Genomic DNA, 17,507 nt, shown 5'->3' on the forward strand with positions numbered 1-17,507 from the left:
GGGGTAAATATCGACGACTCTCCATAATAATTGTACCTGGTTAATTCTGCCATGATAATAATTCAAAAAACCTTTTTTGAAAATCTGACGAAAAAGAACAATAATCCGTGATCACTCCTTTCCAACCAAATATAGATTTTTATATGAAAAATCTAAAATCACTCATATTTCGTTAATAAGAGGTCCAAGAGGAAAAAGGACAATCATCTGTGATCACTCATATTTCCCACCAAATATCGATTTTATATGAAAAATCTAAAATCACTCATATTTCGTTAATAAGAGGTCCTAGAGGAAAAAGGACAATCATCTGTGATCACTCATATTTCCCACCAAATATCGATTTTATATGAAAAATCTTAAATCACTCATATTTCGTTAATAAGAGGTCCTAGAGGAAAAAGGACAATCATCTGTGATCACTCATATTTCCCACCAAATATCGGTTTTATATGAAAAATCTAAAATCACCCATGTTTCGTTAATAAGAGGTCCAAGAGGAAAAAGGACAATCATCTGTGATCACTCATATTTCCCACTAAATATCGGTTTTATATGAAAAATCTAAAATTACTCATATTTGGTTAATAAGAGGTCCAAGAGGAAAAAGGACAATCATCTGTGATCACTCATATTTCCCACCAAATATCGATTTTATATGAAAAATCTAAAATCACTCATATTTCGTTAATAAGAGGTCCAAGAGGAAAAAGGACAATCATCTGTGATCACTCATATTTCCCACCAAATATCGATTTTATATGAAAAATCTAAAATCACTCATATTTCGTTAATAAGAGGTCCAAGAGGAAAAAGGACAATCATCTGTGATCACTCATATTTCCCACCAAATATCGATTTTATATGAAAAATCTAAAATCATTCATATTTCGTTAATAAGAGGTCCAAGAGGAAAAAGGACAATCATCTGTGATCACTCATATTTCCCACAAAATATCGATTTTATATGAAAAATCTAAAATCACTCATATTTCGTTAATAAGAGGTCCAAGAGGAAAAAGGACAATCATCTGTGATCACTCATATTTCCCACCAAATATCAATTTTATATGAAAAATCTAAAATCACCCATATTTCGTTAATAAGAGGTCCTAGAGGAAAAAGGACAATCATCTGTGATCACTCATATTTCCCACAAAATATCGATTTTATATGAAAAATCTAAAATCACCCATGTTTCGTTAATAAGAGGTCCTAGAGGAAAAAGGACAATCATCTGTGATCACTCATATTTCCCACCAAATATCAATTTTATATGAAAAATCTTAAATCACTCATATTTCGTTAATAAGAGGTCCTAGAGGAAAAAGGACAATCATCTGTGATCACTCATATTTCCCACCAAATATCGGTTTTATATGAAAAATCTAAAATTACTCATATTTGGTTAATAAGAGGTCCAAGAGGAAAAAGGACAATCATCTGTGATCACTCATATTTCCCACAAAATATCGATTTTATATGAAAAATCTAAAATCACCCATGTTTCGTTAATAAGAGGTCCAAGAGGAAAAAGGACAATCATCTGTGATCACTCATATTTCCCACTAAATATCGATTTTATATGAAAAATCTAAAATCACTCATATTTCGTTAATAAGAGGTCCTAGAGGAAAAAGGACAATCATCTGTGATCACCAAATATCGATTTTATATGAAAAATCTTAAATCACTCATATTTCGTTAATAAGAGGTCCTAGAGGAAAAAGGACAATCATCTGTGATCACTCATATTTCCCACCAAATATCACTCATATTTCGTTAATAAGAGGTCCAAGAGGAAAAAGGACAATCATCTGTGATCACTCATATTTCCCACCAAATATCGATTTTATATGAAAAATCTAAAATCACTCATATTTCGTTAATAAGAGGTCCAAGAGGAAAAAGGACAATCATCTGTGATCACTCATATTTCCCACCAAATATCAATTTTATATGAAAAATCTTAAATCACTCATATTTCGTTAATAAGAGGTCCAAGAGGAAAAAGGACAATCATCTGTGATCACTCATATTTCCCACAAAATATCGATTTTATATGAAAAATCTAAAATCACCCATGTTTCGTTAATAAGAGGTCCAAGAGGAAAAAGGACAATCATCTGTGATCACTCATATTTCCCACTAAATATCGATTTTATATGAAAAATCTAAAATCACTCATATTTCGTTAATAAGAGGTCCTAGAGGAAAAAGGACAATCATCTGTGATCACTCATATTTCCCACAAAATATCGATTTTATATGAAAAATCTAAAATCACTCATATTTCGTTAATAAGAGGTCCAAGAGGAAAAAGGACAATCATCTGTGATCACTCATATTTCCCACTAAATATCGATTTTATATGAAAAATCTAAAATCACTCATATTTCGTTAATAAGAGGTCCTAGAGGAAAAAGGACAATCATCTGTGATCACCAAATATCGATTTTATATGAAAAATCTTAAATCACTCATATTTCGTTAATAAGAGGTCCTAGAGGAAAAAGGACAATCATCTGTGATCACTCATATTTCCCACCAAATATCACTCATATTTCGTTAATAAGAGGTCCAAGAGGAAAAAGGACAATCATCTGTGATCACTCATATTTCCCACCAAATATCGATTTTATATGAAAAATCTAAAATCACTCATATTTCGTTAATAAGAGGTCCAAGAGGAAAAAGGACAATCATCTGTGATCACTCATATTTCCCACCAAATATCAATTTTATATGAAAAATCTTAAATCACTCATATTTCGTTAATAAGAGGTCCAAGAGGAAAAAGGACAATCATCTGTGATCACTCATATTTCCCACAAAATATCGATTTTATATGAAAAATCTAAAATCACCCATGTTTCGTTAATAAGAGGTCCAAGAGGAAAAAGGACAATCATCTGTGATCACTCATATTTCCCACTAAATATCGATTTTATATGAAAAATCTAAAATCACTCATATTTCGTTAATAAGAGGTCCTAGAGGAAAAAGGACAATCATCTGTGATCACCAAATATCGATTTTATATGAAAAATCTTAAATCACTCATATTTCGTTAATAAGAGGTCCTAGAGGAAAAAGGACAATCATCTGTGATCACTCATATTTCCCACCAAATATCACTCATATTTCGTTAATAAGAGGTCCAAGAGGAAAAAGGACAATCATCTGTGATCACTCATATTTCCCACCAAATATCACTCATATTTCGTTAATAAGAGGTCCAAGAGGAAAAAGGACAATCATCTGTGATCACTCATATTTCCCACCAAATATCAATTTTATATGAAAAATCTTAATCACTCATATTTCGTTAATAAGAGGTCCAAGAGGAAAAAGGACAATCATCTGTGATCACTCATATTTCCCACAAAATATCGATTTTATATGAAAAATCTAAAATCACCCATGTTTCGTTAATAAGAGGTCCAAGAGGAAAAAGGACAATCATCTGTGATCACTCATATTTCCCACTAAATATCGATTTTATATGAAAAATCTAAAATCACTCATATTTCGTTAATAAGAGGTCCTAGAGGAAAAAGGACAATCATCTGTGATCACTCATATTTCCCACTAAATATCGGTTTTATATGAAAAATCTTAAATCACTCATATTTCGTTAATAAGAGGTCCTAGAGGAAAAAGGACAATCATCTGTGATCACTCATATTTCCCCCCAAATATCAATTTTATATGAAAAATCTTAAATCACTCATATTTCGTTAATAAGAGGTCCTAGAGGAAAAAGGACAAACTACAATAATCTGTGATCACTCATATTTCCCACCAAATAGGAATATTCGAGTAATGCGAACCTGTAATAAAAGCCTTCAAAACTACCACAAAAGTGCAAAGATGATTAATCCAATGTAGTATTTTATAAAGGTTTTACATACATAATAATTTGATTAATTTTAGAAAAGAAAATAAGATTTTATATATGGAAAGGAAGCTTAAAGATGTGATATTCAAATCAATATATTCCTAAATTACACATCAACATGTCTCCAATGGTTCTCCAATTTTCAAATATTTCTTCCATTTTTTGATTTTTATTACTGAACAGTACTAATAACAAAATCCCAGATAATTCGATACATAAGTATTAAATACAAACAAAATCTTACCTTGTCCACTTCCTTTTCCATTAATTCTTCAGCTTCTTTCGTACATTTGGTTGTCGAACCAAATATGTTGACACTATCCAAAGTCGTTTTAAATTTATCTAGGAAACGATTTTTCAAATCCATACTAACACGTGTCATGGTCTCTTTCAATTCTAAGTGCATACGTTTGCGACCCTTGTGATGGGGAATCAAAACAGGACGTACACCACTTAAGTCGGGATTAACTAAAGCTTCAATACGATAGGCAACTGGATCATAAGGATGGAATATATTATAGAATCCGGGACAAGTGGGTAGACGGAAATCTAAGCCCAACTTATCAATGCCTCTAATGGTAACGAACATGCCTTAAATGAAATTAAATGGATAACAATTAAATCACAGAAAAATAAAGTCTCTTCATTAGTTAGCTTTACCTATAGGAGAACCCAAAGCAAAGAATTTTTTAGGTTGAAATATTAATTGACCATAGTTTATAAAAGGCTGTCCAGTTCCAGCCGGTCCCATGGTATAGCTTATCTGTTTATCTTCTAGTTGATTCGAATCCATTTGGGTGTTAGAAGTGCTGGGTGTTAAAAATTTATCTGGATTTTCCAAATTCTTTTCTTCGCTTTCTTTTATGGGATTTTGATGACAAAGCAAATCAAAAAGAATCAAAGAGCCTAAACTATGGCCAGCCAATGAAACGCCACCATTAAATTCGGGATGTCTTTCGCGATATTTCAAATATAATGTGTTCATCGATGAAACGATAGTATTCATAATTTTTTGACAAAATGTGGGACTGGTGTAAAAAAGTATATCCAATAGAGTGTCGTTGGTAAAATTCCTTAATTTAGGTATGGATTCCAGTGTAATCAATCGTAATTTTTCATCTATACCCATTTCAGCGGAGTGCAAATGACTATGCCAGGATATTGGTAGAACTTCAACGCGTCCCACCAAACCCAAATCCGTGGAGTTTTTATAGTGACTCTGAACCAGCTGACGAGCAATTGTGCGAAAATCTTCAACTATTTACGGAAACAAACATTTAAATAATATATTTTGAAATTATTTTCTAGATTCTAAACTTACCAACTTCCTCGACAGATCTTAATTTCAAATCACATGCAGAGCCAATGCCATGTACCATAAATAATAAATGATCTACTTTTTGTGATTCGCCCTGTTCAATATTAAAATCATCCAAGTCTCGTTTAACAACGCGAGGCCTGGTTGCAGTTTGCTTCTTTTAACAAATTAAAATAAAATAAAAGTTTGTTATTTGATGAATCTTCTAATTGCGGAAAAAATAATAAAACATACCGTAGTGCCACCCCAGGCATCACTATTTTGCTGCTGTTGAAAGTGTACGATAACTGTGGGACCATGAAAGACAACCTGTTCCCCCATACCCAAAATAATAGTTTTATGCCAAACGCCACTCTCAGCAGCCTGTTTATATTCCTTTTCTAATACCTCGGCCGTCTGCTCCTCATAGGGAACATATTTCGAATCGACGGCTTTGTAGAACCAAGAACAACGGCGCACTTCAATGGGCTCACTTTCCCAATATACGCTCATTTTTTTGCGCTCACTTATATTGACATCATAGCGACCACCTTCTACAGCCACTATATTGGGTTTTTCATCTTCTAGCATAGGAAAACGTGAATTAATAAATTATATTTCAGATAATTCACTTAACTTACCATCTTCCATTAAAAGACTTGTTTCCAAAAGTGCTGAGTCATAATGACTAAATGGAATCCATAGTTGTTTGTCACTTATGGTGCGTTTGAAAAACCAATGTTTGACAGCCGGTTTATACGACTATAATGGGGAAATCAGTAGCTTAATAGTAACTAACAAATAAATAAACATACATATATCATGAATTCCATCAGACATTACAAACAAATTGATGCGAAAAACTTGTGCTTTTTCCTTGTCATTGATGGAATTCATGATATATAAATTTGACTTACCACACTGGCCATAGAGGAACTGGCCGATTTATCAGCAGACAAAATATTCGCCATTCGTAACTCTTTTAAAATCTCTTCGGGCAATTCTTCGTAATGTTTAGTGATCGTATCTGTTGCAGTAGAATCCTGTTCCAAAGTTACACTATTGTCAATGCTTTTGTTTTCCTCTTTTTCAATTGATTTCTCACTAATCCCTGTTATAGATAGATTAGCGCCGATCGATTTTTGTCCTGCCGTGGAATTACTTATTTCCGAAAACTCTGAACAAGCAGAAGAAGGAGGTTCTACCAAGTTTGATATTGGTGTTAGAGAACGTTGTTGTAGTTTTTTAATACCTAAGCCGCTGTGTACTAAATCGTAATTTAAATCGCCCACGGCACTTGCGTCCTTTGGTGGGGGATTATTAAAAAAAAATTGTATGCGTTGCTCTTCGTTTGCAGCTGCAACAGGAGCATTAGTTTCAACTGGATGTTGTGGTTGCAGTTGTGGTACTTGTTGGCCAGGGAATGAATCGAAAAATGTCGAAGGATCCTTAGCAATTTCTTGTTGTTGATTTGTTTGATTGAAATAATTTGAAAATCTATTGACAATTTCAGGTTGTTTAGTTTGACTTGATGTTTCCTGTTGAACAGTTGTATTATCTGGTATTACAGTGGCTGAAGGCTCTGATTGTGCGAAACTTTCAAATCCTATAGGTGGTAGAACGTTTCCCTGCACGAATGATTCGTTCAAATGTTTAGTGATATTGTTTTTGTCCTCTAAAACTGCTGGTACTAATCCTAGACTTGTGGGAAGTGTAGGGAAGAAGGCAGTAATTGGAGGATGTATAGCAGTGTGTGGTTGAAAAGGTATTAAATCTGGTTTAACGTCTAAACCGCTAGAGCTTAGTTCAGTGTTGAAAAAATTTGTGGTCTCAGCTTGTAAAGTTCCTTTGGGTTCAGATATTTCTTTGTTATCTTGTGGAGCTTCAGAGAAAAAATGTATCCCACTATTGGAGTTAGCCAAACTAGGTTCTGTAGCAGGCAATGTGGCAAAGAAATTTAAATCGCCCGAATCACCTGGTGCTACTGGTGTAAAGAAATTAGCTAATGTTGGTTGGGTTACCGCTGGTTTTGTAGTTTCGGTAGTAGAACCTCTACGGTAAGGATTATTCGATGTGTGACCCTGTGTAGTGATGGGTGGTAGTGTTAAAGTTTTAGTTTCTGAAGATGATTCAGTTAAAGAAAGTTTTTGAATTGTTTGTTCCAAAGAATCTTTGATTTCTTCTGTTTGTATTTCAGTACTATTATCCTCTACAACTGGTTCAATAGGTTCAAATATTGGCTGTGATTCTTGTGAGTTTGTATCTTGTTTAGGAACCTGAGTTGCAACTTTGTTTTCAGTTTCAGCATCCAATAGTTTTGTGACTTCAGTCGTTACACTATGTTCAGGTTCGTTATTTTTGTGTTCTTCCCACTTCTTCTCTTCAATTGGAGCAGCAAACAAAGGAACCGGCTCGTTAGATTTATGTTCTTTTACAAGAGATGCAAATAAAGGTAGGTTTTGAGTTGATGCCTCAGTTTTTATTTCGTCTACTTGTGGATCTACCAAAGGGATGTTTTGTTTTGCTTCTTGGTTAGATGTAACTTCATCTACGGGTGGTACAAACAGGGGAACGCTTTGCGTGCTTTCGTTAGATTTCAACTCTTCTACGGTAGAAGCAAATAGAGGAACGCTCTGCACCGATTTGTTAGATATCAAGTCTGCAACAGGTGGAGGAGCAAACGTGGGTATACTTTGTATTGGTTCGCTAGATATCAATTCTCCCACAGGAGATGTAAACAAGGGAACACTTTGCGGTGTAGCAAAACTTGGATGGGATTTCAATTCACCTACAGGAGTAGGAGCAAACAAGGGAACACTTTTTAGAGGATCGTTAGCAAATACGGGAACACTTTGTGGAGCAGCAAAACTTGGTTGTGCAGTAAATGAATGTACTGATTGATTTATAGCTTGTACGGGAGCAGTTTCTTGTGGGGTCAAGGGATTTTTATAAAGTTTAGTTCCTTTTTGTAAACGGTAAGAGGTCTGACCACTTGCTGGGGGTGGAATTTTATGATCAGCAGTTGGTGGCAAAGGATGGGTCGTTAGACTTGTCGGGGTAATTGCACTTGTCTGACTACTTGATGGTAAATATTTTGTAGGATCAAAGAAAACTATTTGAGGAGCTGTATCTAACGCCGGCTCTGTAGGATTGGATTGTGTTGTAACAGACTGTTCATTTGGGTTTGGTGGCAAATATGAACTGCTTGGATGTGATGGTGGTCTAGATGGTGGCCTATTCGGGCGCAATGGCTGAGAAGTAGGTGGAGAACTAGGATTTGGATTTATTTGAGGTGGCAAGTTCGTCGGATTAAAAAAAGGTATTTGAGTTGGTGATGTTTCTGTAGATGGAGGTGGCTTACATTGGAATAAAACCGCAGCTGGCGGAAGTGTTGTTGTAGTTGGCTGTAGATTAAAAAAGTTAGCTGACTGAGAAGAGGGATTAGTGTCGAAAGGTGTGAAAGGAGTAGGTTCAGGTTGCTGGCCGATAAAGAACGAAGAAGGTTGTGTATTTTGAGATGTATTGGTGTACTCTGTTGTCGTTAAAGTGGTTTGTGGGTTAGTTTGCTGTCCACTTAGCGAAGGCGGTACGAAATAGTTTGTTGGCGGTGGCGGCCCGGCAAAATAGTTATTTTGTTGATCAACTACTGGAGCAGGAGTTGGTTGGTATGAATCTGTTTTAATAGTTTGTGTTAATGATCCTGCCGCAGATTGCACTAGTCCTGTGATATTTTGTAATACACCAGCTGGAGCAAGATTGCTTATTTTTGAAAATAAACCACTACCAGGTTTACGTTCTTCCGCTGGGGGATATTGTGATTGTTGATATAAAGTGTTCCCACCGTATGGAGTGTCGTAAGAAATTGGGGCACTTACAGTCGATGGATCTAATGTAGTAGATGGACTTTGACTTTGATCTGACAGTCCAGGTATGGGAGCATACAACTTCTTTTTAGAAGTAAAACGAAAATTATTTTGTCCACCCAAATTAGCAGGAGGAGCCCCACTTGCTGATGGTATTGGAGGAACTTCAGCAGGCGTGTAAAACTTTGGAGGTTCTACGGCAGGTGGTACACTTGTCTGTGTATCTTGCTGGTTTAATGTGGCAGAATTACTGAAGAGAAATTGTTTAATATTTAAAATTCTGCAAAGGAAATATTTACTTACCTCGAAATATAATTACCACCTTGAGGTGGAGCATAAAAGGGTGGTGGAACTTGTGGTAAATTTCCTTGTTGAGGGTATTGCTGTTGAGTATACGTTGGCTGTATATCCAATTGCGGAGCTAATGTATTGCTGTTGAAATCCTGTTGGTATTGATCGTAGGTTGGTGTGGTTTCTCTACTTGAAATGGCTGTTATACGTTTGGAAAATGTCGAGAATACATTAGAAGCCACAGAAGGCAATGCTGAAAATGAAGAAGCCGCTTGACTTAAAATAGAATCAGTATTAACGCCTTGATTTGATTGTTCCAACAATGGATTAGGATCAGTTATATCAGATGTTTGGCTATCTTCATTTGAAGCATTCAAATTGATTTCATCTAAGTTTTCAGTATCCAATGAAGAAGATCCCAATGTTACCAATGATTTGTGTTCTGAAACAAATAATAATTTAATATACTATGGTTGTCATTATTTTGTTTTATTCTCACGGATTTAAATTTAGTTTACAATTAAAATGCTAATTTATGTAATTTTTAACATTTATTTTGTTGGAAAAAACCCTCTACTAAAACCTTTAGTATTTAATTACTTGATCTTAAATTAACAATTTGCAATTATAATTAGTTAGCTTAATTATAATGGTTTAATGGTATTAATATATAGTTTTATACAAATTACATTTCAACTTAAGTTTATACTTAGTTTGTTTTTTTTACTAATTTGGCCTTGAATAATTGTTAAAAACCTCTTTCTTTAATGTACCTACTCGTACAGTATTACAAGATGAAGATGAACATGATTATAAAGAGCGTTCTAAAATATGCAATTTTTGCAAGATATTTTGTTCACACAAAACAAAAGCTAGTATTTACGGATGTTACCAACCGTCAATATAACGATTACGATACTAGCTAATGCAATCGTGAAACTCTTGTACTTAAAAATTGAGATTTAAATTTTATTTAATGAAATGTACTTCTCTAGTAAGTCCTCAGTTAGGGCAACTGTTGAATGATTTAACTTCTCTATTATAAAAACACCAAAATGTTTCAAATAAAATCGAAGAAATATATGATTCAGTGGTTTTTCCAAATTTATTGAGTTCTTTTTTTTAAATTGTCTAATATATAACGCCTGATTTGTTTCAGTGTACATAAATAAATAATTATGACTATAAATTGTTACGGATATTGGAAATGTTTAGATTAGAGAAAAATCCGTTAAATAGCATTTCAAAATCAATTATTATCTAACATACAATATATATATTTTTTTTGTTTTTGCATTTTAAACATTAAAGACCCATTAAAATATTATAGAAAAATATTTATTTATTAATTTCGTGAGAAAAGTTAAATGTGTTTTTTATTGTCTTGTTTAATGTACGAAAAATGATTATAAATGTTTTAATTAATTTATCATTATATTAGTTATGCATAAAATAACAAAATAAAATTATAATAATAAATTTATTGCAAAATACATATTGGACGTTGTCCGTAATGCAATTGCGTCAATATTTACAAATGTCAGTTGGATTTAGTGCCTGATAGGGTATTATTTGTGATGATGTTCATCATGCATCGTATACATCGTGTGTATTCGATTTTCTTTAGGGTTAATGATTATTTAATTATACATTAAATTAGCATTTTTTTTAGTTATTTACACACTTTTTGCCGGAATCATATTTATTGTGTACGTTTTATGGATTCTTGTGCATGAATTGTAATCGCATTTTTTTTGGTTAAAAAGTCATAAATTAAAGAATTATTAACACATATGTGCTTATTTTTCTGTAAAACGCAGTTATTTTGAAACAAATCAAAAATAAAATAAACTACGTTGAAACAGCTTTTTAAAATTCAGGACACAATGCGCGAACATTTTTTTATCGATTGTGGTTTTTATTTTTTATTTTTTTTTTCTAAAACTGATGTCATTTACATTTTTTTCTCTTGTTTTTATGAAAGTGTTAAATAATGTTAACACAAAAACTTTAAATACAGATATAGAATAAATATATAGAGATAATAAAACTGTTAACGTCATACGCAAGAGGATCTAGATTACTTCTGGAAATTTCGGCTTTTAAATTAACTATTCCCAAAGTATATGTATAAAATGAATTTAGTGTTGAAATTGATATTCTAATTGTAAGTGGAAAATCCCCTAAGAATTAATTTATTGCGTTTTAAAATATAGAATTCTCACAAATCAAAGTTAAGTTAAGAAGACTACAATTTGGAATAAAATATTATTTACATATTTTACACACCTATTTCTACAATTCCTACGTTCTATTATTTCTGATGAGTGACCTTCATCGCTAGTTGCTATTCTAATATTTCGTTTGATTTGAAGCTAAACAAATTCAATTTCCTTGTTGGTGTTGCCATACATTGATAATGTTGCCATTTAATTATGTTAGTATTGAAAACTTTTAAAAATATATGTACAATACTTATATGGTCGCCAGTTTGATGACCAATAATTGGAGGCATTATTCCATGAAAATGATTGTCAAACTCAACAAGAGCTTGCAAAATCATCAAGCAGCAATTACAAAACGATTGCAAGCAATCATTTAGTGACGATAAAAATAAAAAAATGTTATAAGAAAATGTGCTAATTCCACTAAAAAAACATTATAAGTAATAGAAAATTGATTCTTATTAGTAGCATATCAGCTAACTTTTATGTTCATAAGTTAAATAATTTAAAATATTAAAAGGTACCATTAGAAGAAAAAGCATTTGGGTGAAAATTTTTGTTCATGTGCTCAATAGAAAAATATGTTTAAAAAAAGTAAGAACTGCCAAAGCTCAAAAAGCTGAAAAATGAAATATGTAAACAATTCTGCACAGTAGGTGTTTTTTTTTGGTTTTGCTTTTTAACTTCAATATAATTTTTAATAACCATTCTATTTACTTTAATTTCCTTTCCTATTTCCTTTACAATTTTTTTTTTTTATAAATTTTAAAGAAAAATGTTAAGGAATGCAGTGAAAAGTATGGCAATGTTAACAAAATTGACAGTTCGTAATTCATTAGTGAGAAATTAGAGTTGTCAAACCGGTTTTCGAATTATTCGAAAAATCGCGTTTTTTCCAATTTTCCGGTTTTTTTAAACCGGTTTTTACAAAAGGACGGTTTTCGAGTTATTCGACAAACCGGTTTTTTTGTATCGAATTATTCGACAAAATCGAATATTTTTTAAAATTTATTTTAAGATTTTATGCGATTCTTTTTAATAATTTTAATACAACAAGTAAGAGAGGTATATTCGGCTGTGCGGAATCTTATATACCCTTCACCAAATTATACTTAAAAATAGTTTTTTAAAAAAAGTTTTTTTTCCATTTTTTTTTTTAATTTTTTATTTTTAAAAAATCTTTTTTGGTGAAAAATAATTTCGGACAAAAAAATTCAAAAAAATATTTTTCCGATTTTGACACCTTGTAGCGTCCAACTTACTATGGCCTTATACATATGTATATGTCGTTGCACAGGTCTTTGAAATATCTATCATTACATATCTATTGTCTATATTAATGATTTAGTAATCCAGATATGGGTCAAAAATAGGTCAAAAATCGATGTTGTCCTGGTTTTTCCTTATATCTTAGCCATTTGTGGACCGATTTTCTCGATTTTAAATAGCAATCGAGTCGAAAGAATTCCCGATATATTGATGTATGAATCACGTATGTAAGTTATTTGGGGGCCACGGAAAGTTGATTTCAACATAGTGGCGGACAGACGGACATGGCAATATCGACTTCGCTATATATAACGATCCAGAATATATATACTTTGTGGGGTCGCAAATGAAAAATGTAGAAATTACAAGCCAATTGACAAAAAAGGCTAAAAACCGGTTATTCGAACTGGTTTTTGATAGAAAAAAACAGAAAACCGGTTTTTAAAAATGATGCTTTTTCGAATTATTCGAAAACCGGGTTTTAGAATATGTCGAATATTTGACAACTCTATGAGAAATACAATCATTGGTTAAAGCCCGGCTAAATTTGCTTGTTTAACTAACAAGTAAAAAAGCTCTTAGGGGTTCGAATTTGCAAAAGGTACTAAATTTGTATTTGGTATTTTTTGTTAAGTAAAGAATATGATTAAAAATTTATTTCTTCGATTATTGCTTTAAAAGATGCATAGAGTGCAAAAATAGTACCAAAATATAGTTTTTATCCTTTCCCTTTTTACAGTTTCGAATTTCAAAACAGTGGCAAACAAATCAAGTCTGTCTTGGAAATTACGACCTGTATTTGTATTACTTATAAATCGAAAGATTGTACTTTAAGATAGATAATGCGCCATTATTTTCAATGTTGAATTAGTATAAAACCTATTTTAGTTTCAACTCTATTACAATTCATTGTCGATTGAGCACTTTTACATTTCTGTATATTTCCCACAACCACATTTTTAATTGTTATTTGTTCGAACAATCTGGTTGCATTTTAATATTTGAATAAATTCCACAATTTATCAATTAAACGATATTTTTGTGTTTTGTTAAAAAAAAAAATATTTATTAAAAATTCTTAACAACAATAAAACACAAATAATTACTTTGTGTTTGAACCTGTTTCATTTATTTTTTTTTTTATTTTTTTTTTCATATTTTATTAAGATTTACATACTTTTTGTTTAACACCTGACTTAAATTATTTGTATTTTTGTTTCGTTCAGCGGTTAAATTATAATCTTATACCTGTCCAATATAAAATTGATAAATTTAATTACAAAAAAATAAATTTTAATGTTACTTAGTTGCCGCAGCCACTTCATAAAAAAACCAACAATTAACAGCAGCAGCCCCACCAGTAACCACAATATAAAAAACAAATTCTTTTCATTTTATTAACAAATAATTCTTAAATTTGTATTTTTATGAATTAAAACAAAAAAAATTAAAGCGCAAAAAAAGTTTAACAATAAATTTAATCAAATTGGCGAGGATATTAAAAGCAACTAAAATAGAATACAGTAGAACAAACAAAGAAAAACCAGCAACAAAAGAGGTAATATTAAAATAAAAATGAATTCAGTAAATTTAAAACAAATTAAATAATATAGTTTTTACCAATATAAAGTTCATATAAATTGAACTATTACTTGTAATATTTTAAACTCTATTTATCACCATATTGTCAACATATTAAAAGTAACACATACAAATTGTGGGGGCTTGAAACCATCTTTGGCGAAGAGCAGTTTATACTGCGTTTTATTTTATTTTTATATTTTTAATTAACATTTTCTTTTTTTATTAGCAAAAAATAATTAGATGCAAACTTTGTTATTTATACTTGTTGTTTCGCTTGTTGTAATAAATCATTATAAAAAAATACAAATATAAATAAATTATGTATTTAAATGTCATGACATTTACAATTTATTTAACCAAACAAGCCGTGCATCTAAACAACGAAGACTTGGCCAAAAAACAAGACAACACAAAAACAAAATGAAGAAGACATTTAACATATCAATCCATATTCATCGATTAAGTACATTATTTGAAACAAACCTGATTACATGCACCTTTTCTCAAAATTCTTCAAAAAATATAAATACCAGGAATATTTATATAAAGAGTGTTTCATAAGGAGGTAATAATATCGTTCAGACTTCAATGAAAACTTCTTAATAACCACTAACAAAGAGATGGGGACATTCACCCCTTTTTCGTTCATCAACTTTGTTCACGTGAACAGAAAATATTCCCCATGTAGTGAAATTTTTAGATGGAATTTTGTAAACAATAAACAGCTGTTACGAACAAAATTAACTATTGTGAATGAAAAGTTTAGGGGAATCACGATAGCCATTTTCCCTTCGAGGAAAATGGATATTTCATGGGAACATAAATTTCACATGTTTTTCACGATAGGGGTGCTTCATTTTATGTGAACAATTTTTGTCACTTTAAAATAACGTTGGCCTAGTAGACACATTATACACACTCTGTGAGAGTTATCGAATTAACCCAAATACAACCTGTTTTGTTTTGAATATTATAATGCTGATCACAAAATTGAATTAAAATAATTTTTGTTTAACTTTGTTTAAATTTATTATTAAATTATCAAACTTTTGCTACAATCGGTCTAGTTAATTGATATGTCCACTTTTCATATATCACTGGACTAGTACGTTTAAAACAATTTCCTGCAGGGTTGGTACCTCATAAAATTCTAAAACGATGATTGAAAAAATAAATTTCCAAAATTTCAATTGATTCTATAAACTGAGTTATTATTTACTGGTACATATTATTAAAATAAATTACCAAATCAATCACTTAGCTGTTGAACATGCTTCGAAAATGTCCAATTTTGTTCCAACAAAGCGCCATATAAGGGAAGTTTTGCTTTACTTTTTTAATTTGAAAAAAGTGCCGCTGAAGCACACCGATTGTCCACCGAAGTTTATGGTGAATGTGTTACATCGGTTTCAACATGCGAGAGATTGTTTGTGCGGTTCAGGAGTGGTAATTTTGACACAGAATACAAATATCGCCCATACCAGCCAAAAAATGTTGAAGACCAAGAATTGGAAGATTTACTCCATGAAGATTGTTGTCAAACTCAATAAGAGCCTACTCAATCCGCAATTTCAAAACGTTTGCGAGCAACAGGATTCATCTAATAGCTGGGAAATTGGATACCATTTGTATGTCTGAAAATCATTTTTACTTGCGATGAAAAATGGATCCATTACGATATCCCGAAGCGTAAGAGATCGTATATGAAGCCCGATCAACCAGCCGAATCGGCACAAATAACTATGGCTAAGGTAAGGTTAAGGTAATTATCTGTATTTGGTGGAAGCAAAGAGATCCTGACCAGATCATCCAGAGAACGTGTGATTCGTAACTGATTCGTTTGAAATTTCGTTAGGTTTTTGACAACATTAAATTATCACTATCAAGAACTAAAAATTCCATATTATTTTAAATCAAGCTCATGTTGTAAAACCCTTTAAAAATAAAACGTAATTTTACACACAAAAAGTCATCAGCAACAACGATCACATAAACAATTTAAATAAAAATAAACTACCAAAAAAAAACAAAACAGAAAACAACAAACAAATAAAATGGTAAATAACAAAATGTTTGAATTTTTGGTATTGTTGAAATGCCGCCGGTTTTAAAATCTGGTGACTTTTTTTATTCAACGGAAAATTCAAGCAAACGTGAGGCATAGACATTTAAGCATTTTTTTTCGAAAATGTCTTTCAGATTTGGATGTTTGCGTTTTTTTTTCAGTTTTAACTAAAAGTCTTTTATTTTGTTTTTGCACTGAGCTGTTACCTCGATCTTGAAACGTGATTTGAAAACCAAACAACCCAAGTAAAACACCTTTAAACAAATTTTTGTTGAAAAAATAAATCAAGAAAAACATAAATTTTTACCATTTAATACGTATGAATTTGCAAAAAAAAAAAAATCAAAACAAAATTAAAATTTAATAAAATAAAATAAAAAAAGTAGATAAGTTTGCAAAATTCAGCAAAAATATTATATGTTTAAAATTCAATACGCAAATAACGTTTTTTTCTTATGAGCTTTAGGCGAGCGAATGTGAATAATTTTTGTAAGAAGTTATTTAACTTTAATTTCTATGTAATTTTCTTTTGTTTACAAACATTTTATTTTTGATATGCAGAATGTAAAATACTTGCTGTTCATACCTAAATACGAGTATGTAGGTATTTTAGTTTAGTTTAGTTTTATTTTTTTTTTTCATATTTCGCTTTTGTAGCCGCTTTGACGCGCTCACGCCATTACGAGTATGTGCGTCAGTAGGAAGTGTGTTAAGTGAGTGAAGCTAATTAGGAAGCTGCTTAGCTGAAAACGTGCAAAGAATTCATAATTTTTTCCTTTATTACGAGTATCATACATATTATTTATTTTTTTTTTTTGTTGATTAGTTATTTACTTAGTATTTGTCGATTGTCTCTCTATTACTAATATAAATATAAAAAATATGCTAATCTATTCGATTTAATTTTGTTCATTTACTCGTACAAACACATTTATATGCGTGTTATGAATGTAATACGAGTTTGTATAAACATTTATGATCTAATTTTAAAATCTATATTATATTAATCAAA

General features: G+C 31.4%; 1 protein-coding gene across 3 annotated transcripts in view; it reads right to left on the reverse strand.

Moving 5' to 3' along the window:
- PAPLA1 (Phosphatidic Acid Phospholipase A1) overlaps positions 1-17,507 on the reverse strand; it is a 76,506-nt gene that overhangs the window by 891 nt on the left and 58,108 nt on the right. The window contains exons 2-9 of one of the 3 annotated variants that reach the window (XM_065507315.1): positions 9,365-9,794; positions 7,607-9,311; positions 6,116-7,570; positions 5,840-5,960; positions 5,454-5,782; positions 5,223-5,376; positions 4,562-5,158; positions 4,146-4,492 (exon numbers count right to left, since the gene is read on the reverse strand). In XM_065507315.1, coding sequence (XP_065363387.1) covers positions 4,146-4,492; positions 4,562-5,158; positions 5,223-5,376; positions 5,454-5,782; positions 5,840-5,960; positions 6,116-7,570; positions 7,607-9,311; positions 9,365-9,794 — 5,138 coding nt within the window. Of the gene's footprint in view, positions 1-4,145; positions 4,493-4,561; positions 5,159-5,222; positions 5,377-5,453; positions 5,783-5,839; positions 5,961-6,115; positions 9,312-9,364; positions 9,795-17,507 lie in introns of all 3 variants that reach the window. The other 2 variants (XM_065507314.1, XM_065507312.1) reach the window with 2 other exon arrangements.

Source organism: Calliphora vicina, chromosome 4, assembly GCF_958450345.1.
Source record: "Calliphora vicina chromosome 4, idCalVici1.1, whole genome shotgun sequence".
Classification (NCBI taxonomy): domain Eukaryota; kingdom Metazoa; phylum Arthropoda; class Insecta; order Diptera; family Calliphoridae; genus Calliphora; species Calliphora vicina.